The 22,799-nt window shown below is 40.5% G+C and overlaps 1 protein-coding gene across 3 annotated transcripts; it reads right to left on the reverse strand.

Moving 5' to 3' along the window:
- Nucleotides 1-812: 812 nt before the first annotated feature.
- On the reverse strand, nt 813-22,799 carry LOC113026247 (sodium- and chloride-dependent GABA transporter 3-like). Of its 3 annotated transcripts, XM_080304534.1 has the most exons (15): nt 19,671-22,799; nt 18,130-18,264; nt 17,495-17,632; nt 15,340-15,451; nt 15,091-15,223; nt 12,731-12,865; nt 12,437-12,540; nt 10,525-10,649; nt 10,287-10,399; nt 8,278-8,415; nt 8,076-8,178; nt 5,820-5,920; nt 2,760-2,930; nt 1,148-1,195; nt 813-1,022 (listed from the first exon to the last, which is right to left on the reverse strand). In XM_080304534.1, exons 1-14 carry the CDS (start codon nt 19,804-19,806, stop codon nt 1,160-1,162), a joined length of 1,680 nt encoding a protein of 559 aa, XP_080160660.1. In that variant the 5' UTR covers nt 19,807-22,799; the 3' UTR covers nt 813-1,022; nt 1,148-1,159. The 3 variants fall into 3 exon arrangements, with proteins under 3 accessions (XP_080160660.1, XP_026030580.1, XP_026030582.1); XM_026174795.2 differs by lacking the exon at nt 1,148-1,195; XM_026174797.2 differs by lacking the exons at nt 1,148-1,195; nt 10,287-10,399; nt 10,525-10,649; nt 12,437-12,540.

A 22,799-nucleotide genomic window follows, 5' to 3' on the forward strand; every position in this document is an offset into this window, starting at 1 on the left:
AACTCCTCAAATCTGATGAAACACCTGGCGACGCATAACGTTTTTTTAAAAGCCGAGAAATGCGCCGTATTTGATAGCTTGCTGCGAGACCTCACACCGAGCACATCTACTGCGGGTGTGGTGCCTGTTATCGGACCGGAGTTAGCAACATCCCCCAAAAACACGAAGAATAGAGTCCTGGCCCCTAGCCCTGCCAGTGTAGCTGAAATGATGATGGATGTTGATCGCAGCAGCAGCCGTTCTTCTCTGCGTGAGTAGCTTAATGTTGTTCGTGTGTAATTTACGTTGAGTAGGCTAACCACGTTATTACATTAATGCATGTAAGGTGAACTAGCAAACATCATCATAGCTACATGCGGCTGTCCTCTTGTTTGATGGCAGATACTCCCTTCACCCTGGCCAAAAAGGCTAAAATGACCAAAGAAAAAGTGGAAAACAGTTAAACATGAGAGGTTTTTGGACAAAGTTTGTGTTTTTTCCATCGATTAAGCACTGCTTCCAGCCAAGAGTGATGCCATAAATCCCCTATAGCTGCAGAAAAGGCTAACATTGTTATCTTTTTACAAAAAAACAGCTGAACATGAGAGGTTTTTGGACCAATTTTGTGTTCTCCATTCTTTAAGCACCAGTTTGAGCACCGTTTAAGCACCGGCACTGTTTCAAAAGTACCGGTTTGGTACTGGTATCGGATAAAACCTAGACGATACCCATCCCTAGTAATAAGTGCCAAAAAGACAGTCATCAGACTTTCCCCTCATTATTAAAGAAGGTGCTGCAAGTGCTATTACAAGGGTAAATGACCAAGACGCAGATTTATCTGAGCACTCAAATGTCAAAGCTTTATTTTCTAGTAATATTTATTAAGTAAAGAATATGAATACATAGATTAATATGTTGTCCATCAGAAATACTCTCTCTACTCAGATCTCAGTAAGTGACACTGCTTTAATCTCTAATTCATTTTGGATATCTTCTGGTCTCACCGTGGGGGCATCAACAGGGCTCCAGATATCGATCACAAGCTGTTGGGGAAAATAAAAATGACAACCAGACAAAGAGAAAGATGGTCAAAGAGATGTAAAATATAGAAAACGATGTTGATTTCTGGCAGGACAAGCATGAAAACAATGAAGCAGGTGAAGCTCACTGATGAAAACTGTCAGTGATGGCATGAACATGGAAGCAGACTGTGACCCTGGAGGGGAGGGAGATACAGAAATGGGAACCATCCATTATTAACTGGGTGCAATTATGGAAATGTCAAAGCAAATGCTTTCATACTCTTACTGGGGACTCAAGCCAATCTTTAGATTTTAAGTCACACTGTCTTATTGACAAGGACCGAAGCACTGATCTTTCAATTCAATTTTTCAATTCAATGTTATTTATATGCGCAACAACAACAGTTGCCTGAACAACACGTTCTCCCGCCTAGGGAGTGAGAATGGTCTGGCCTGAAACAACATGCTCTATCTTCTGAGCCAAAGCCACCTGAGAAGGCACTGCTCAGTGAAAGTGTGCAAAATGGCTACAGCATGAAAGCCCAGGCAGTATTTGTCTCAAGCTGGTACTTTGTTGTGCACAAATCCTGTGTTAGATGTCAGATTTTGCATCCAGTTTTGTATTTGTAAAGTTCCATAAATAAGAAAAGGCTGTAAATGGCAATTGGTTCTTAAACTTTTCTACTCTACCTGAGCACAACAGGGCCAACAAGCACTTGTCTCATTCACCAATTCACACAAGCACTTTTTTCTATGCTTTTTCTACACATGGGCTTTCTATCTAACATTCACACACATTCACACTCTAATGGATGCATTGGGGAGCAACTTGGACTTAGTATCTTGCCCAAGAATATTTAGCATGCAGACCAGAGGAGCCAGGGATTGAACCAGCAACCTTACATGTAGTAGATGATCTACAACCCGACCCTAACCCCAGCTATAAGCTTTAAATTAGCAGTTTGCATCACAGGGGCTGTGATGGACAGGTTCAGTTTTCAGTGTTAAACTGAGGCACACCATGGTGGCAACATAAGTATTGTTTTAAAGCATATTTGTGCACTAAATCATACTTGTTATTAACCTCTGGCTCTCTTCCACAGCATGTCTTTATCCTGTTTTCCTTCTCTCACCCAAACCAGTCGCAGCAGATGGCCCCGCCCCTCCCTGAGCCTGGTTCTGCCGGAGGTTTCTTCCTGTTAAAGGGGGAGTTTTTCCTTCCCACTGTCGCCAAAGTGAATGCTCATTGGGGCTCGCATGATTGTTGGGTTTTTCTCTGTGTGTGTTACTGTTGGATCTACCTTACAATATAAAGCGCCTTGAGGCGACTGTTGTTGTGGTTTGGCGCTATATAAATAAAATTTAATTTAATTGTTTATTTTTTAATCATAAAACGTATTTGACATTATACAACAGATTAATAAGTACAGAGGGATCAGAACTAGAACTTGCTTTAGAAAACACCAATTTTTATGACTTCTTGAACATTAAAGTAATCCACTGTCAGTTGTTAATTGTCGTAGGCTGTGGCATCACTTCAAAGTGATAAATCACACTGGGCCCCTTCTTCCTTTGGGCAAGTCACAATGAATACCTGCACCCATGAAATGAAATGATTTGCTAGTGATTATGCCTTTTTCCTCAAATGTGACTTTGGACAGAGATGTTATCAGAAGGTTTTTCTTTTATTAGTTTATGTTGAAAGTTTCATAAATATATCGCCGGAAAGAAAAGTCAGAATTGTATCAGTGCTGTTACCTTTCTGAGGGGGTCCTTGCTGAGGCAGATCTTGCTAACAGCCCAGATGGGTGCTACAACCACAGAGGAGAGGGCCATGACCCAGCCCAGATGGTAGGCCCAGTTTGGGTACATGTAGCCTTCGTTGGATGTCAGGGGCTGGTAGTCCAGAAAGAAGCCGACGAAGCAAACCTTTAAGGAAGTAATAGAAGAATAAACAGGCAGCACTAATATCATCAAGCATATGAACAGATAGTATAGAAGAATTGTTTCCTTAGCAACCAACATGTGCAACTTTTCATTCAGAAATGACACTGTTTTTAATCATGATTTTTCCTTTACTTCTTTATCTTTTAATTAAATGTTCTTTCGTTTTTAACATGCTACTATACTAGTTGTATGCATGCAGTCATATGGTTCTCCATCTTAAATGTTAAGCCTGAGGACAAGATGACTTTGGGCCTCTGAGCAACAGTCAGTCACCATCTTCTGACATCATCTCTGCCTCACGAGTAGCTTGATATTAAGAATGTGACAATTGTAGTTCCTCTCCTGAAAATCTCTGTGTGGTGGCTCTTGATGCTCTGTCACCAGCCCTCTCGGCTGCGATCCTTCCTGTGTTTTGTACACCTTTTCCTAATATACTTTCCCTTTCCAGTCAAATTTCCATGAATACTGCAAACTGTGAACAGCCAGCATTTTTAGCACTGATCTTCTGGGGTTTACCCTGCTCTGTGTGCTGGACAGAGAGAAACATGCTATACATGCTGTTTGAACACCAATTTACTCAAAGTCAAAATGTAATGTTCTAATATAATGAAATAGTGAGTTCCTGATTTTTATTAGCTATGAGCCCAAATCATCAAAATGAAACATTCAAGACACAAATGGTCCTTTTTTTGAATGTTACAAGCTGGCTTATCAGTTCCATCATTCTTTGTCTTATCTCCAGGTTTACAGCTGCTGGTGAACAGCAGCTCTTGTGTTGCTCGTGCAGCAAATCCACAAAAAGTCTCACGTGTTCTTTATACAAATTCTACTTAAATTACAAATATAATATTATATTTTGTCTATTACCCTGCAATGTGTTATACACTGAACTGATCCAAAGGCAATCTGTTAGGATGCCTGGGTCGTTGACCCAGTGTTTTGAGTTTATTATATTATTTATCATTTCTGGTCTTTGTTAGAGTTCTGTCTTATGGTTTATGTCTCTGTGTAATCCTCAGTTGCTATATCCCCGTGTCCAGTCAGTGTCTGTGTCTGCCCTGGTCCCACGTCTCTGTTCCCTCTGTTGTAGTGCCTGCCTGTGAGTCTGTGTCTGTAAGCTCAGTCTGTGTTATGTTTCCTGTTTTACTTTGAAAGTCCGTGTCTTATGTAAATGCGTCTGGTTTTGCTTTCTTTGTCTCATTAGGCCTGATTTGCCCCAGCTGTGTTTCCATCCTGTTACCTATTCCCTGATTGCTCCCTCTGTGTATTTAACCCTTTAGAGCTGGTCGGAGCGGGCACCCTCTGTTTTACTTAACTATTTTTAAATCCCTGTAGCACTGCAACCACGTAAGGTAGCGCAATAATTTTTTTTGCATATGAAACCGGAGGAGTTGTACTTACATCTTATGCCATCAGCTTGTCCTAGGTCACCGTTTCCTTCCACATATAGCTTTGCAAAAACTGCATAAAAAGCACTTGCAGCAGCAAAAACATAATATTCCAGAAACAGGCTTTGCCGATCCATCAGCTGTTCATAACACTTCCTACGTCCATCAGCGTGAACTATCGCATGTCCGCCATGACCTGCCCGAAACCGGAAGTGACGTCATTTTGCGTAAATGTAGTTTTTTACCATCAGGGCCTCATGAGCCTATACTTGTTTTTAAAAGTTATGTTTGACTTTATGACTTTCTGTGTCGTTTCTGGGATGCTTAGGACTCAAATTGCACTGCTGGAAATAATTTATTTTGATGCACATGCTGCTTTTTTGCAAATTTGCACTATAATATTTATTTTCGTTTTTCCTGTAGTATATGAAAATTGGTGTATTTCAAAAATAAAACTATGAAGACACTTAAAATAAATTTCCTGTGGTAGGAAACTAGTTTGTGCAACTTTTTTGTATTTACAGTTTTGAGGGATAAGCCTCTTAAGTTTCTTTAACTAGAAATATATGTTAAAAAAAACCAAAACGATTTTAATTTTTTTTGTAGTTTATTGCGTTTTTTTTGCAATTTATGTAATTACTATGCACTTAATGCATACATATTATTAAAATTTGGGCTATAATGGTTGTACTGATGTTTCGAGTTCACGTTCCGTCTCCGAGTGTCTGCACATTGGGTCCTCCTACTACCACTCCTGCCTGCACACAGCCTACACTTAACACAATCTATGTTACCGGGATTAAAATTTTCACAATCTAGGTTCCAGCACTAAAAGAAAATCATTACTGGACAATATGTGCCAGTTAGAAACACCACATTTGGACAAACCTCAGACATGATTGTTTTGATAACAATAAAATCTGTAGAAACACCAACCAAACCAAAATTATTTGATTTGCTTTACTCATTTTCACATCACATGCCGACAGTTATTGCATAAAACTGCACAGCTGAGGTCCACTGTGGGAGTGCAAATTTTGGCTTCCAGCTATTTATAGCATTGTTGAGACAACAGAGGGTAGTACATGAGATTTGTAATCAGTCCTAACTTCTCTGAAACACAAACTAGACATGTTTCCTAAGTTCATCAATGGCACAAAATCAAATTCTTCCTGACTGGCAGCGTTGGGGCCATCTTCATCTTCACAGCTGTTGCCACTAAAACCTTTAAATGAACTACAACTCAAAGCAGCTGAACCTCTGTCTAATGATGTAGCACTGCTCAGTGAACAATGCAAACAGACACACTCCTGGACCATGTTGTCTAGTATACAGGCACTGTGCAATAAACCATGGCTAGATCACCCTTAAAACGACAGGCTTTGCCTTCTGTAACATCTATCCTGAATCAGCTGCAAATAAATGTTTTAATAAGTAGCTTAAAAAATGTCACTCCTGCAGATCTTAACAATGTGTAACTCACCACAGAGATCAGGGGGGTGAAGTAACGCCAGCACAGCTTGAAGAATACCGATGGCCTGTGTCCTGTCATATCTTCAACTACATCGCACATCCGTTCAGCCCCTGAAAGACGTACAAAACAATTCTTAAACTAAACTTTAATTCTTTAAAACTTTTACAAGTAAGAGCATGTATTGGAATTATGACAGTGAAACTAAAAGTAAATTTATCAAAAATGATCCTTTTGCAGTTTCCCTTATGCAGTTTTGCTGTATGTTAAAGCAATTGTAGAGAAATGTATTGGTATAACATATTACATTATATAATATTATATTATATTACCTACCAAAGGACTTTATGTACAGTTAGGTCCAAAGGTTTTGGACAGTAACACGTTGTTTTATTTTGTGTTTTCCTCTGTATGCAAACACTGTGGACTGTAAGTCAAACAAGATGTGATTGAAGAAGTGCAAACTTAATTTAACTAATTTGAATTGACTCTTTAGGATTTGCTGCCATTTGTATACAAAGCCCAGTTACGTTCAAAGGTTCCAAAATACAACCCCCAAGTCCAAAAAAGTTGGAAGTCTGTATAAAATGAAAAAAAAAGAATGCAATGATTCCTTATCATTCATTCATTCCTTGAGATTTTTACATGTGTTGAGGAAGTAACCTTGACTTTTCTCGTTTCCTTCAGTTCCTTGTCAACTTCTCACCTGGTTTTATTACAACCCCGGAAGATTATGTTTGCACAGCTCCCTTAAATAAGGCAGCCTCTATTAAACCTATTTCACTCTGCCCTGCTGACATTGTGTGTTCTCTCTGACTCCCTGAGTATAAATCTGTGGAGCTGAGGATCTCCTCCTGTGCCCTTTCATTAACTCCCATTATTTACTGTTTAACCAATAGACCTTTAAAAACTGTCTGCTGCTCTTTGCTTCTGCTCACTGGGAATGTTATTTGTCTCATTATCACAAGTACAATAGTAAAAGCTTGATAGCATAAGAGTCTGGGTGCTGAATTGGCCTGCATGCAGTTCAGACCTCTGACTTAATAAAAACATTTGGAGCATCATGAAATGAAAACTAACAAAGAAGGGCCACGACTGTAGAGACGCTACAATCCTCTATCAGCAGCAGTCCTCTAATAAAAGTGCAGCAGCTGCTCTCCTCAGTTTAAACATGTTTTCAGTATTCTGTTGTGAGTTAAATGTGGGCTTATGAGATTTTTAGGTGCAAACTTTCTGGAACACTGTGTAAATAGAAAGAGACCAAATTGTGTTTCCTCACTTGAAATACTCCATTAGATCTTTATTGTGGACAACATCAGTTGCTGTTTTTGGGTTTAGATGAGGTGACAAAAGGCAAAAATGAACAAAAAGAAAAATTGTTTTTTAATTTCTTACTATGTGCTATTATTTTAATTGCATGTTTTTTCTTTTTCTTGAGGAATATCCCACTTATTTACCTTGAGAAACTTTTGGGTTGCTCTCTTTGCTCAGTGTTGCAGCATTAGTCTAAATGTGAGCAGAGTACAGGCCTGCAACAGTTCATCCTGCTGCTTCTATCAGGAGCCACATCACCAACAAACACCAGTGACCCACTTCCACTGGCAGCCATACACCCCCTTCCATAACAATGCCTCATGAGTGTTGTTGCCTTGGTTAAATGTTGTGAAAACATTTTTCTTGTCTGTCAGTTACGCACGTTCTTTTGATCCAGTGAAAAAGGAAGACTGTTTATAATACTGGCTATACTTCTTAAACAGTTAATACAGTGCTTTTGTTAACCCCCTTGAGTTAAAGATGAAAATCTGCACTTCAATCACATCTTGATTGCTTGATTTAAAATCCACCACAGTGGAGTACAAAGACGCAATATCACAAAAACTGCATCACTGTTCAAAAATATGTGGTCTTGACTATAACAGGCTCCTTGATGCAGTTCATGAGCCTTTAAAGGTTTGAAATAAGAATTATTAATAAATGTTTTCAGTACCAAAGCCTTCTTTAGGTTCTGTAAACGAACTATAGCTTTAGATTGACCACACTGACATGACAGTGGTATTTAATTTTTACTCTCACTCTCAAAATCAGAATATGTTTGTCCCCAAAAGAAAGATTCTCCTAAACTATAATTTAAAGCCAAAAACCTCAGTGAAGACTGAGGTGTTTAATTTAATGCTAACTCTGGTTACCTATTTACAATTTAAATCCAGCCCTTTGTGTATTTTCTGCCTCCTGATAACAAAGGCTAATAGCGAGGAATTCAGGACTTACCGAAGCCCCAGCCAACAGCCCCACATTGGAGCAGACCCACGAATAATATACACGCTCCATTAGCAGCATAGTGGTCGGTTAGCTGGAACAGATAGACTCCTCCCTGGACAACAGACCACAGTGACATAGTGTACATATACACTGAAAGGTGTATTTCGACTCCTATGTAAATCTGTTGCATGTTAGCTGTCCTGTGCCGTACCTGAGTGGTGAGGGAGATCTGTATGATGAAGCAGACTAAGCAGAAGACTATGAGGAAGACTTCTCTGCGCCAAGGTCTGCGCATCTGTCCTGGGAACATGTCAATCACTGATGATGTTATAGTCTCCAAGCCTGTAAACTAGCACACACACACAGGGTTGAAAAAAAAAACATTATAAATGACAATGAAGGAGAATAAAGTCAAGGATGGTTTTTCTTCTTTATGGGTCAAGACAACAATGAAAGAGAATACAGTTTAGATCCACGGGCATGAGAGCCATGGTAATTTGGGGCTTTTAATCATTTCTTGAGCTTTTGTTTTTCCAGGATCGAATGATTGTACAGCATACATCTTTAATGACTTCAAAGATTCATTTTGGATTTTCTTTAATGCACACTGAGTCAAAAGTATACATATACATACATCCCTACTAATATTTAATGAAATGTCCCTTAGCATGTTGCACCATGTTCAGGTCCTTTTGCTCGCCATCAGCAAGCTTCTGTCATAATGCTGGCTGGATATTCAATCACTCTTCTTTTCTTCACACTTGTAAACACGAGGTCTTACTTTAGTAGTGGAAGAGAAATGACGAATGATACCAGAAGGTTTCAGGTGAAGGAGCCCTACATGCTTAAAAATGCCCACAAAAATGATGGTGTTTAACAAACACTCAGCTAATTACAGCACTGGGAAGCTGCTGAGCTCAGATGCATGGTAACAACATCTCAACAGAACACTACTGGTGTCTGAACTACAGAAGTCATATTGTGTCTGTATGGCACCTCCTAAACTCAGCTGTCATTCCTCTCAACCCTGTTACTACAGAAGGATTTCGGATTTGTATGGATACTGTCTGAACTGCATTGGAACAAGAAAAATTAAATACATGTGCATCCACTGTCACAAGCTCTGACAGTAAACCACAGTTCAGTTTGTATATTGTTGCATTATCAGTTCTGGACAAAATAATAAGAGAGAGACCAAAGTGTTTCATTTCTAAGGTTTTAGGTATCAGAACATAGGAAAAGTTATCCGGTGCTTGACGGGAATCGAAATAACATAAATACAACCTCAGAAGAACGACACAGCATGAAACACAGTGTAATAATTTATTTAACAAAAACTAAGTGGACCCCATAACAAGTTAGCTTTTGGAACATCTTTGGCAATTGAAGTAATTTTTTTTTTACGTATGACTTTATTAGTCTCAGATCGTTGTGGACGAATTCTGGCCCAGTCTTTTTACAGCAGTGAGGTCAGCTCATTGAGGTTTACATTCATTTATGCAAAAGTGTCTTAAAGTCCAACCACTGGTTAGGGGCAAGGTGCTCCGTTTTGTTTTTGTTGAACTGATAATTACATGGTATAATCTCTAAAAATCTTGCTCATGATAATTTTAGATCCTGGTAAGGACCAGATAATATTGCCTGGTTCTGCCGGAGGTTTCTTCCTGTTAAAAGGGAGTTTTTCCTTCCCACTGTCGCCAAAGTGCTTGCTCATAGGGGATCATTCGATTGTTGGGTTTTTCTCTGTATGTATTATTGTAGGGTCTACCTTACAATATAAAGCGCCTTGAGGCGACTGTTGTTGTGATTTGGCGCTTTATAAATAAAATTGAATTGAATTGACTTGAACAATTTTTTTGTGTCCTGATACATAAAACCTTTTTTAGACCCTTTGCCACATGTCTTCCTCTTTCTGCCTCCTTTCCTGTCAAGTCTTCACTGTACTTATCTAATCAAGCCAGAAAAGGGCCCTTTTTTAAAGTATCCATTTAGTTTACTATGACAACTAAATATGTAGGTAGAATAAGAGGGTGAGGAAAAAAAATCAAACAGGATTTTTAGGAGTTTCATAAGTCAGTGTGATGTTATGAAGTGCTCTTTAAGTGGTGTCATTATTCAAACAAGAAAATCCTGAGTAGCAAAGTATGAGCAGCGGTGACAAGTCTTGGTAAGTTAAACAAAAAGATTTTGGGGGAATAGCATGTGAGAGTTTTACCTTACCACTGTATCAATCCCCAACAAAATGAGCATTAAGAAGAAGCATGCTGCCCACAGCTGAGGAACTGGCATCATGGCTGCAGCCTGAGGAAATGCAATGAATGCCAGCCCAGGGCCTGGGAGCACATGAGAGTCATTCACATATCTGTCGCCTCTGTTTGACTTGTATCATATCGTTTGCAACAAATTTGTGACAGTTAAGATAAAATACAAAATTTCTAAATACAAAAGCTTCTCCTACCTGATTCCACCACCATGTTAATAGGAATTCCCTGTTTATAGGCCATGAAGCCCAGAGCTGAGAAAACCGTGAACCCGGCAACAAAGCTGGTGGTACTATTCAGCGCACACAACCACAGACTGTCCCTGAGCACGCACGCACACACACACACACACACACACACACACACACACACACACACACACACACACACACACACACACACACACACACACAGTGTAAGAGTATTTGATGACAGTGGTCACTTCACTGTCCCTCAAAAAAAGGGACAGGTTGACGCTTCCTACAGTGTAGCAATCCATAAGCGTCTGTGAGTTGAGAAGCAGCTGCTGGAGAGGAATGTTGTCCCATTCTTGTCTGATACAGCATCCTTTCTGTTCAACAATCCTGGCTCTGCTTTGTCCTGTTTTTATTTAGAGATGCTCTAAATGTTTTCAGCTGGTCAAAAGTGTGGACTGCAGGCAGGCCAGTTCTACTATCAAGCCATTGTGTTGGAATAGCAGCATTATGCAGTTTGTGCATATTTCAGCAATGCAATAATAGTCTTCTCTGAAGAAGACTTGACCTGGACGGTAACATGATATACACCTACATCTCATTTGTCTTTCTATGAACAACATGAACTGTATTGAAACCCAGATTCTGTGCAGCAAAGCATTTGCCGAAGGTAACATTAAGTGCGGTGCTCATGTAGTGAACCACTGGCTCCGTTTATGGTCACTGGACTCTGGAGCAGTGCTACCATGTTCCAACAAACATCACTGCTGGGCTCGTCTTTTCTTCTTTCCAAAACCATGAGAATTTTGTCTCTAGCTTAAACATTAACTGAGTTACAGTCATTCGAAGAACGCTTGTGGAATGGGCCCGTCGGCAGCTTGTGGTACACATTATTTACTTGTAACTAGGGATGGGTACCGGTGTCCGGTGCCATGATGGCACCGGTTCTGACATAAACGGTAGTAACCAGACCGAAAAGCAGCGCACATTTCGGTGCTTTATTTCGGTGCTTTTTTTTCCTGAGCTGTGATACACTTTAGATTCTAGCCAATCATTTTACGTTTCCGAGGATAGTAGGCGGGGCCAGGTACGTACGTTCTGTTAGAGCAGAGCTACAGATTAAAAATGCCCAAGGCGAAGCGGTCAAAAGTCTGGCTGTACTTCATAGCAAAATATGCAAACTCAGCAGCAACAAGTGCTTTAAGCTGATACTGTGATACTGTCAAAGGAGGTAACACCTCAAATCCGATGAAACACCTGGAGACGCATAGCGTTTTTTTTAAAAGCCGAGAAATGCGCCGTATTTGATAGCTTGCTGCGAGACCTCACACCGTGCACGTCGGGTGGGTTGCCTGTTATGCAACATCCCCCAAAAACACGAAGAGGAGAGTCCTGGCCCCTAGCCCTGCCAGTGTAGCAGAAATGATGACGGATGATGGTGGCAGCAGCAGCCGTTCTTCTCTGCGTGAGTAGCTAATTTACGTTGAGTAGGCTAACCACGTTATTACATTAATGCATGTAAGGTGAACTAGCAAACATCATCATAGCTACATGCGGCTGTCTTCTTGTTTGATGGCAGATACTCCCTTCACCCTGGCTAAAAAGGCTAAAATGACCAAAGAAAAAGTGGAAAACAGTTAAACATGAGAGGTTTTTGGACAAAGTTTGTGTTTTTTTCCATTGTTTAAGCACTGCTTCCAGCCAAGAGTGATACCATATATGCCCCATAGCTGCAGAAAAGGCTAACATTGTTATCTTTTTACAAAAAACAGCTGAACATGAGAGGTTTTTGGACCAATTTTGTGTTCTCCATTCTTTAAGCACCGGTTTGAGCACCGTTTGAGCACCGGCACCGTTTCAAAAGTACCGATTTGGCACCGGTATCGGATAAAACCTAAACGATACCCATCCCTACTTGTAACAGTTGTTGTGTTTTCTGTTGTAGCTGCCCAATGTGATCAAGCTCCCTGATGAAACACCATACGAGAAGAGGACCTGAGCACAAGCATCCATCCAGACCTGATTAAAGATTAGAAAACACGTAAAGTCATCAGTACTATATCATGCAGTCACAGAGATGTTATTACTTTGCAGCACAACCGATCGCAAGTAAAAGGTTTAACTTTCCAGGATTAAAGCATTATACAATAAAACAATAAAAGTCCTTTCACAAATGCCGTATCTCGAACAAGTTCAAAGGTTTCCCCACCTGAAGCTCTGCCAGACGAGAAGGATCTGGATACAGGTAGTAGACCACGCCCTCCCAGGCACCTGGCAGTGTCAATCCCCTGACCAGCAGGATGGCCAACATCACATAAGGGAAAACAGCTGTGAAATACACCACCTGAAAGCAAACAGAAATCATTTTGTTTGGCAGAATGAGGAAATATCCTGTAGTATTTCATTTTCCCGCTTGTATCAACATTATTTTTATTCATTTGTTGAGTCATTTGTTTTTTGTTTTTTCTGTTTCCATATATTAACTGTAGAGACCTGGAGTCTGCACACAGTTTCCAGTCTCCTAACTCCCTGTTTGTTTCCTTTTTTTGTATGATACTCTCAACAATAGCAATACACTATCTCAGTCTGCTTCAAAGTTCAAGAGCAATGACCACAATCTCCCAATATGTATAAACAGGAGCAAAGAGTGTGAATGTTAGACAGAAATCACTTAGGATGTTTATCGATTACAGCAAGTCATCCAGGTCCTGAAGCAGCAAGCAGCCCCAGACCATCACACTACCACCGCCATGTTTAACTGTTGGTACAATGTTCTTTTAATGAAATGCTGTGTTAGTTTTATGTCACATGTAACAGAGTCAAACCTTTCCAAAAAGTTCAGCTTCTGTCTCATGAGTCCACAGAATATTTTCCCAAAAGTCAGTCACCAAGTTATTTTTTGGCAAATGAGCCTTTGTGTTCTTTTTGGTCAGCGGTGGTTTCTTCTTGGATTTCTCCCATGGATCCATTTCCCCCAGTCTCTTTCTTACTGTTGAATCATGAACTCTGACCTTAACTGAGACAAGTGAAGCCTGCAGTTTTTCAGATGTTTTTGTGGGTTCTTTTTTGACCTCCCAAATGAGCCTTCATTGTGCTCTTGAGGTAATTTTGGATGGAAGGCAGCTCCTGGGAAGATTCACCACTGTTCCAAGTTTTCTCAGTATTCGGTTAATTGGTTTCACCATGGTAACTAAGGCCTTAGCAATGGCTTTGTAAACTTTTTCCAGACTTATAGATGTCAGTGTCTGTGAGCTCAGGTGTTTCTTAGATTGTGGCATGATGCGTTGGTTTTGGAGATTTTTTATAGTCTATGTCATTTTATCAAACAGGTGATTCATCGGGCGTGGGAATAATCAGAACGAGCGGGGCACAATAACTTTTCCACACAGGGCCAGGTAGGTTTGAGAGCTTTTTCCCCTTTAATAAATGAAATAATCATTTATACACTGCATTTTCTATTTACTCTGGTTATCTTTGTCTAATAATAAGACTTGTTTGATGATCTGAAAGATTGATTTATTTATTGTTACATCCATAGTCATGTCAATAATACCACCATTGACAAGACACTACACTACGGGTGAACAAAAAGATGAAGCACCTGCTGAGGGACTAGATTCTGGATTTTGGGAGAGGAATGTCGTCCCGTTCTTGTCTTATACAGGAGTCTAGCTGCTCAGCATTCTTGAGTCCACTTTGTAATGTTTGTTTTTCTTTTGTGAGGAAATGTTTTTAGTTGGTGAAAGGTCTGGACTGCCGGCAGGCGAGTTCAACACCCAGGCTCTTCTGCTACAAAGTCATGCTGGTGTAGTAGATGCCACACACAGTTTAGTATTGTCTTGCTGCTCAGAACAATGCAGCGTCCATGTTTTCCAAAAAGAATTTCCGTTTAGAATTCGTCTGACCACAGAACAGTTTTCCACTTCTCTTCAGTCCATTTTAAATCAACTTTAACAGAGAGAAGATAACAGGGTGTCTGGATCATGTTCACAGTGCATTGTTTGACACGAAACACAACGGGCGTGTCAGGAGGTGGAGCAGGTCATCTACTAATTGGAAAATGGATGATCTGATTCCCAGATACTCTGGTCTATATACAAGTATCCTTGCTACAGATATACCAATATCCTAGATACTGAACCCCAAGTTGCTCTCCGATAAGTTTATCAGTGTGAATATTAAATAGAAAGCACTTCTTTAAAAATGCTTGTATGTGAAAAAGGGATGTTGTATAAAGCACTCTGAGTGCTCAAATAGAGTAGAAAACGCTATATAGAAAACATTTACCACAATCCTAGAGAGTGAGAGGCCATGAAAGTGAAAATCTTCCACTCCTTGGGAGCGGAGGAGTGCCAATGGCCAATTTATAAGAACAAGATGGTTTGAAACCTGTTACGATGTTGGTTTGGATACAGTGGCATTGACAAAAAGACAGGAGGACATCTGGACAACTCCCAGTGAAAATCGTATGTATGTATCTCAAATGGCTCTTCTCTGTTTTCTTCCTCTGACAAACTTTGCCCATTCTGCAGAAAATTTTCATAGTATAGGTTTTTCATCTTTACAGACCTTTCCTGCTGAGCGGACGCCTTTCCAGATGCTGAAGTAGCAGGCCACCCAGCAGGCCAGGAGGCAAAGCAGCACCTCCCATTTTACTGCACCAGGCTCCTCTATTCCTGCGGATATGGACAACACTTGTCTCCTGTGGAGAGTAAACAGAGATGGTTAGCTATGCATAAATATTTAACAAGAACATAGTGTAGTTCTGGTTAAATGAGCTGCAATGTAATGTGAAAAAAGTAAAAATAGCTGACTCACTCCCAGAACTCTGAGACTGAAGATTTTGTGAGATTTCCCAGTTTCCAGTCTATTGTCGCGTTGCCACTGTGTACTGCAGTCTGGTTTGCAGAGGTGATGTCCACACATCTATCTGTGGACATCAGTTCAGAGATGTAATGGTTAGTTCCTCTGTTTGAATGTAACATTGGTGAATAAAAGAGTGATGGGTGTTTTTGAATCTGGACAAAACAACAAAAACCATATATTTGTTTGTTTCAAGACACTGGCTGCAACACAGCGCAAATATGTATTTATATTCACATCAAACTTAAGGAATCAGTTACAAGTGATTGAAATGTAATGTGAAGTATCCACTTCAATCCATAAGTTTTTGGACAGCGACAAAGTCTTTTGCCTTTGTACATGGCTGCTGTTAAATCAAACAAGATTGGAGGGCAGATTTTAAACTCTTCCCAAGAGATACTTTGACAAAAGCTCTGTAAGAGCTAGGCATCGAACCATCGGCCTTCTGACAACCTGCTCTTTCTCCACAGCTGCAGCCACCCAAAAAACCCCTATAATCAGTGAATTAGTGCAACATTTAGTTGAATCTGAACAGAGGATATCTGGTGATGTCTATTTTGACCCTGCTGTCCTTGACAGTAATCAAAGTGTTTACAAGGTGTAAAGGTTTACGCCTTGTTGTAAACCCTCCAGGTTTACAGCATGGTGTGCCGGTGCATTCCTACTTTTTAAGAATGTATACGAGTGGGTCACTACTGAAGGTTAGGTTTGTTTTGGTTGCTCAGCCTAATGCTGACCTCATTGACTTGTGTCAGCATCCCTTTTCTCGTTTTGAGAGTGCCAGTGAACAGCTACCAAACGCCAGTTCAACTCCTGGAATCAGTGCCAGAAACAATTAATGTGACTCTTCCGTTAAAACCTGTGAATTAAAGCTGAAAGTCTGCACTTTAATCGTGTCTTGACACTTTGATTTAAAATCCACAGTGGTGGTGTACAGAGGCTAAATTGTAGAAATACCAACCATTTAACAATGCACTGCTTAAGCAGCTATACATACATCACTCAGTCATAACATTATGGCCACCTGCCTGATACTGTTTTGGTTGCTCTTTTATTGTCAAGCAGCTCTGACCTGGAGTCCCCCTGATGGTGTGTTGTGGTATGTGCACCAAGATGTTAGCAACAGATCCTTTAAGTCCTCTAAGTAGCAAGATGATTTGGGTATTTTGGAGGGATTTTAGCAATTTAACACTTCAAACTCTTTGTTGTGCTCCTCAGACTGTTCCTGAGCCATTTTTTGCTTTGTGACAGGGCGCCTTATCCCGCTGAATGAGACCACAGCCATCAGGGAGTACTGTTTCCATCAAAGGCTGTATGGGGTCTGCAACACTGCTTGGGTAGGTGGTTCGTATCAAGGTCAAATGTTGTCAAAGATTCCCGAGGTAAGCGAGGCAGATGCACCTGGCCATCCACTTGATGTAAAAGAAATTGTAATTCATCAGACCATGCAACCTTCTACCATTGCTCTGTGGTCCAGTTCTAATGCAGACTTGTGCCCATTGTTGGTGCTTTAAGTGGTGGACAGGGGTCAGTATGGGCGCCCAGACTGGTCTGCAGCTATGCAGCCTCATACACAAACTGTGATGCTCTGTGTTTTCTGACACCTTTCTGTGAGAACTAGAATTAACTTTTTGGGTGCAGTTTGACCTGCCAGCTTTCACTCCTCTCATGCATCAGTGAGCCTTGGCCACCCGTGATCCTGTCACTGATTCACTACTGTTCCTTTCCAGGCAGATTTTTTTTTCTGCTTCTAACGTGTTTACTTTGAGTAAAAAATTCTGCTCTTTAACATATCCCACCATATGCCACGATGAAGAGATAATCAGTGTTATTCACTTTACCTGTCAGAGTATTATGCCTGATCAATGTTTAGCCTTAAATCAGCCCTCTAAAGCTGCCTGCACCATTCTGAGAGGATGCATTATGCTGACCCGATTAAAGTCCAATCTAACAGCTCAGTTTGCTAACACATTCAAACAGCATTGAAGCATTGAGACTTGTTCTGTGGTGAAAGGTATAGCTTGAGCATATAAATAGGCTAGCTGTTTTCCTAGCTGTAGAGTTTGGGAGGGCATGTCAGAAAAAAAGGTGCCTGGAAAAATCATCTGACCTGTGTTCCAGGAATTGTTGCAGGTAGCCCAGGGCAGAGGGTCTCGGAAACAGTAAACAAGATAGAGAAGGGCCCAGGCCAAAACAATGCTGTAGACCCTGGAATATAGCTGGATCATGATGATAGAATAACCAGCTCCTGAAGAGAGAACGCATCCAAAAAACTAAATAAATAAATCAGTTTAAGCAGTAATATGACGGAGCACTGATATAGCTAAAAACAACAACAACATGTCAATGTTAAGCAAAATAAGAAGTAAATATGGCAGCTACATCTGCAAGTCGTAAGCCAGTGAAAGCAGGTTAAAAAATCTAGATGAAGCATATAGTATATAAATTATTGTTCAAAACCACTGTCACAAATATTTTTTGCTTATTACCACAGCCTGCAGAGAAAACTGGGACTAAGCCTCATTCTTTAATAAGTAAATGTGTTACAGCATTCATCAGTTTTATTAACACATGGCTGGTCTGGCTCAAAAAAACAAAACAAACAAACAAACTCTATTTTGCCTAAATTAACCCTAAGCTTTTTTTTGCTTTTAATATTTTTAATCTGAATTCCCATCACATACAGAACATTTTAAGATCCTCTGGATTTGTAAGTAAATATTTAAACAGAAATGATCTCATTACCCTGTGCCAGCGGGCAGAGCTTGGTCCAGCAGGTGATAGTGCCCTCCTGTGTGTACTGACCAATCACAGTTTCCAGGAGGAAGAGTGGCATGCCACACAGTACAGCAAAGAAAAGGTAAGGCAACAAGAAGGCACCTACACACACACGAACACATCAGAGACGATGAAAAAAGACAGATAACAAAAATCAAGGCAGTGCTGAAGGCAGTTAGCAAACTACTGGAGCTGCAAAACGGTGCAATGAAGAACAGAGTGCCCACGAAATTCAACAAGCTGTCCATTTCTGAGGCCTTAGAAACTGCCATACAGCCGAGAGACAGAAGGAGAATAAACTGTAGGCTGTACTCCACTGAACCATCCAAGGTGTACTCTCAGTGGTGAGGGAACAATATGAGAACAGCCCCACCGTGGCTGGAAATGGAGCAATGCTGTATGAGCATCTGGGAGAAGGACACAACCCATGACAACAATGCTCAGTGGCTAGTAGATCTAAGAGAAGACCACAGCAACCTCTCTGAACAGGGTCCAGTAAGCATCACAGTGGCAGACATCCAAGAACAGGTCTCCAGTATGAAGAGTTGGACAGCATCAGGCCCCGACATGATTCATATCTACTGGCTAAAACTGACTGCACTCCATGAGTGTATGGCAGCACAAATGAACCAGCTGCTAACCCATGAGCAGACCCAGAATGGATAACTGAAGGCCGAACAGTCCGGGTCCCCAAGGACCTCCAGAAAGGACCTGTCCCAGCTAACTACCAGCCAATAACCTGCCTCAGTACCACATGGAAGCTCCTGCCAGGCATCATAGCGGCTAAGATGAACAGGCGCATGGCTCAAGTTAATACTGAATGTGGAAAACTGCTTTTCATTTCTATTCTCAGACCACAGTGCTATCAAAAATGACTTCTATAGTCATTGTCGTTCAGTTCAAATCCTTTTGTGTTTTCTCTGCCTGTTTAAATCGGTTTGCCCTTCATATCTAGATTTTGTATCCTTAATCGATACAATTCTATATTTTTCAGTTTTATTGTGTTTGTGTTACCATATCTATTTTGTTGTTTACAGTGTTTCTTTTAATTGCCCATACCTTTTTCATGTCATTTTAAATACTATGGCTTTCTGCCATAAGGTCTTGTAAGTTTATATATTATATTGAAGTTTGTTCCCCAGTGGCAGGTAGCTCACACATCGGCCCTGACACTTTCCACATGACTGGGTAGCATTAGCAAATTATAACCAACAGCCTGTGTTGTTCATGTTTTTTGACCAAAAAAATAAATCATTTTCTCTTGTTTGTTGTAATTGGAGTGAAGATCTAAGATTGGTGTGATTGTTTTTTTAAGTGGGCTGGAGCACTGTTGACTTTGGGAATGGCTGATATAACACATTGATCTGGAGTTAATTTCAAATAATACACATTTTATTTGTTACCACAATATGAAGATTTTCTCTTCTTTCCTGCTCATTTATTCATTGTAGATATAAGAAAAGCACACGCAGGCAAACAGAGGGTTATGCTCATCTGTACATACTCACCTCCACCATTCTTGTAGCAAAGGTAAGGGAATCTCCACACATTGCCCAGGCCCACCACATTGCCAGCAGATGCCAGGATATATTCTCTTTTCTTACTCCAGTGTTCCCTCTTTTCCACATTGCTCTGCATGTCCATGTTTGCTTCTCAGTTCTCTGACAAGTACTGTCTGCACACACCCTTATTTATCTGTAGAGGCAGTACTGTCTGTTTAACCAATGAAGTTTGCAGCAGCCAATCAAATATGTGATAGTTTATAGTTTTCCTGTCTTTTAATCCACAGCTTAAAAAGCGACAGTGAAAGTTACTGATTAAAAATGTGTGTTAGTTACACAGTAACACAACATGGGACTATGGGGCTTTTTGATTTTGCCGGAGGTTTTAAAAACATTAAAACAACTCAGATACACCACTGCCAGTGCAAGGAGAGGATTTTAAGTCAGCAGGCCAATCACAACTTGAGCCTTAAAAACATTTTGGTATTTTTGAGATTTCTCCAAAGGGTGGATGGCCTCTCAGAGATAGGGTGAGAAGTTCAGTCGTTTGCGAGGGACTCAGAGTAGAGCAGCTACTTCTCCACATTGAAAAGAGTCAGCTGGGTTACAAGAACCCACAGTGCAACTGCTGATGCCACTGTGGAGGTCCAAAAAATACCTCAGTCATAGATTTGGTCCAAGGACACATGCTTCATCAAGTAACACAAACTTTACTTTGAGAGTCTAACTGGTCTTTTTCGTTTTTTTGTTTTTAGTGCTGACATAACATGTTGACAGATGATGTGGCATGCTTCAGATCATTACCGGTTTCTCTTCCATCATTCTGATACAAGTTCATTCTGGTTTCATCTGTCCCCAAAAAATGTTTTCCAAAACTGTGCAGGCCCCTTTTAGATGTTTCTGGCAAAGTAATCTGGCCTTCCTGTTCTTGAGCGTAACCGGTGTTTGTACCCTGCTGTAAACTGTACTTTCACTCATGAAACCATCTCTTAATTGTAAATTTTAACAAAACATTTGCCTTGTATAGAGTGTTCTTGATTGTTAATTGACAATAAAACGCACATGTGAAATATTTATCTGTAATAGCACAATATGCAATGAAATAGTTCCCATTTACAGAAAGAAAACTTTAAACAAGTTTTTAAAAACAGTGAAATAAAATTGTGAAAAAAAGGCAGTCTGCATTTTTGAATTACAGTTATATCAGGTACTTCTCCATAGTAGTATTATAGAAAGCAGATTAGGGGCTGCACAGACCCAGTCTTGAGAAGACGACAGACCCAGTCTTGAGAAGACGACAATAGTGGCACGTTGTGCTGCTTGCTGGGGAACAACACACCACCAAATCAGACGGAGCACTGCCCAATCTCACATAATCCAGTGTGTCTGTCAGGTAGTCACTGACATTTCCTGTAAATGACCTGTATGCTGTACACTATCCAGCAGTGACTGGACTGTGTTAAATGCACTGAAGAAATCAAAAAGGTTATTCTCAGTGATGTGATGGAAAGGATTCTGCCCCTCTCTGTGTCAAGCTGACTTGGCTGAATAGGATCCTACAAAAATATCACGTATTGTCTTTAAATAATTTGAACACACGAGATAGTCGACTGCAGAAGCGATCTTTTGGACAGAACGTTCTCATTGTGCTCTGTGACCACAGTGGGCAGATAACATTTCTATAAATGATTCTGTGCTTCTTATTCTTCCTTATCAAAAGCCGTGCACACTGCAGTTAGGCTCTGTATTGTTGCTTGACCCTGTCACAAAGGCAAGTTAAAACTTCACAAACACAACTTGTCTGTGTTGATCGATCGATTTCAGATTCACATAATCAGCTGTTACTATGCAGACAGGAGTAAGCTCTCTTCAACAGGTAAATAACTGCTTCATCCACTCCTAAATTTAGGGGATATATGAACTGCAGAGGGCTGAGAGAGGTTTCTATTAAACCTTCAGCTAGTTTCTCCAGCAACTTCATCACACGTGAGGCAAAAGTTGAAGGGCTCATCTGTACAAGAGCCAGACAAGACGTTTCCCACAACGTTGATGGTTCAGTGGTAATAATACCCAAAGAGTTCTGGATGCATCCTGACAATCAACATCCGGGCTCAGGATTGAGCCGCTTTTCAATCACAAAGAGTGAAATTCCACCTTTCTCTGGAGCACTCAGACCCAGACGTCTCTATCTGCCAAAAAGTTATAAGCCAAGTACTATCAGTATGAGTGCAGCCATATTTCAGTGATGCATGTAGTACTCCTCTCACAGTATCTGACAGTGAATAGGCAGTTTACCTCCTTATAGTTTAGCTGTAGTTCTGCTGTCTGCTCTGAAGCTCAGTCCATGGAAAAATGTTGTCTGGTGTGACGAGTCTGCTGCTACATTTGAAATTAGTTCCTAATTAAAATTAACTAATTTAATGAGAGAGATACAGATCCAGACACTTTCCAGTGGCTAACAGGCGTTAGCAGCTGGTTTGATTAAACCAACACTTTGTGTTTTTCTTTAAGCAGCAATACCAGTCCTGGCAAAAATGATGGAATCACATTTGGAGGAGGTCATTCAGCATTTTCACTTTGCTGCAAAGACACAAACCTTTTTAAACACCTCAGCTGAACTGAGCGTACCGAAAGCAAATATCCTTGTAATAATTATTGGTGCACTTCTTCTAGATCACATAGAAGATGACTGAGTGATGAAAACAGGCAATTAGATGACCATGGAAGGCACTTTTCTCACTCCATCGATAGGAAGTACATTTGGGAGGAGGGCAGAAAAATGACTGTGCTGACCCAAATTAACTTTTTCATTTTTGTTGAGGACACTGGAAGAGTGACTCTTTGACTTCAAGGATAAATCTAGTATTGGCACGAGTGTGCACGTCACACGCACTCAGAAGTCATTTGATCCTTGGCTCGTGTGCCTTTAACTGTAAAACTAACTAAATGTGAATTTGAAAACATTGTTGTGGTTTATTTAGTCATTTAGTCGGAGTGCAAGCACGGGCTGTCCTGTGACTTCATGGCCGTCTTTGCGGTACTCTGTGCAGGTGAGAGGTTTTTAATCAACCAGAATCAGGGTCCCTGCTCTGTACCTGCAGAAAACACAATCAGTCTACCTGTAACTGAGTTCAC

Source organism: Astatotilapia calliptera, chromosome 7 (genome assembly GCF_964374335.1).
Source record: "Astatotilapia calliptera chromosome 7, fAstCal68.1, whole genome shotgun sequence".
Classification (NCBI taxonomy): Eukaryota; Metazoa; Chordata; class Actinopteri; order Cichliformes; family Cichlidae; genus Astatotilapia; species Astatotilapia calliptera.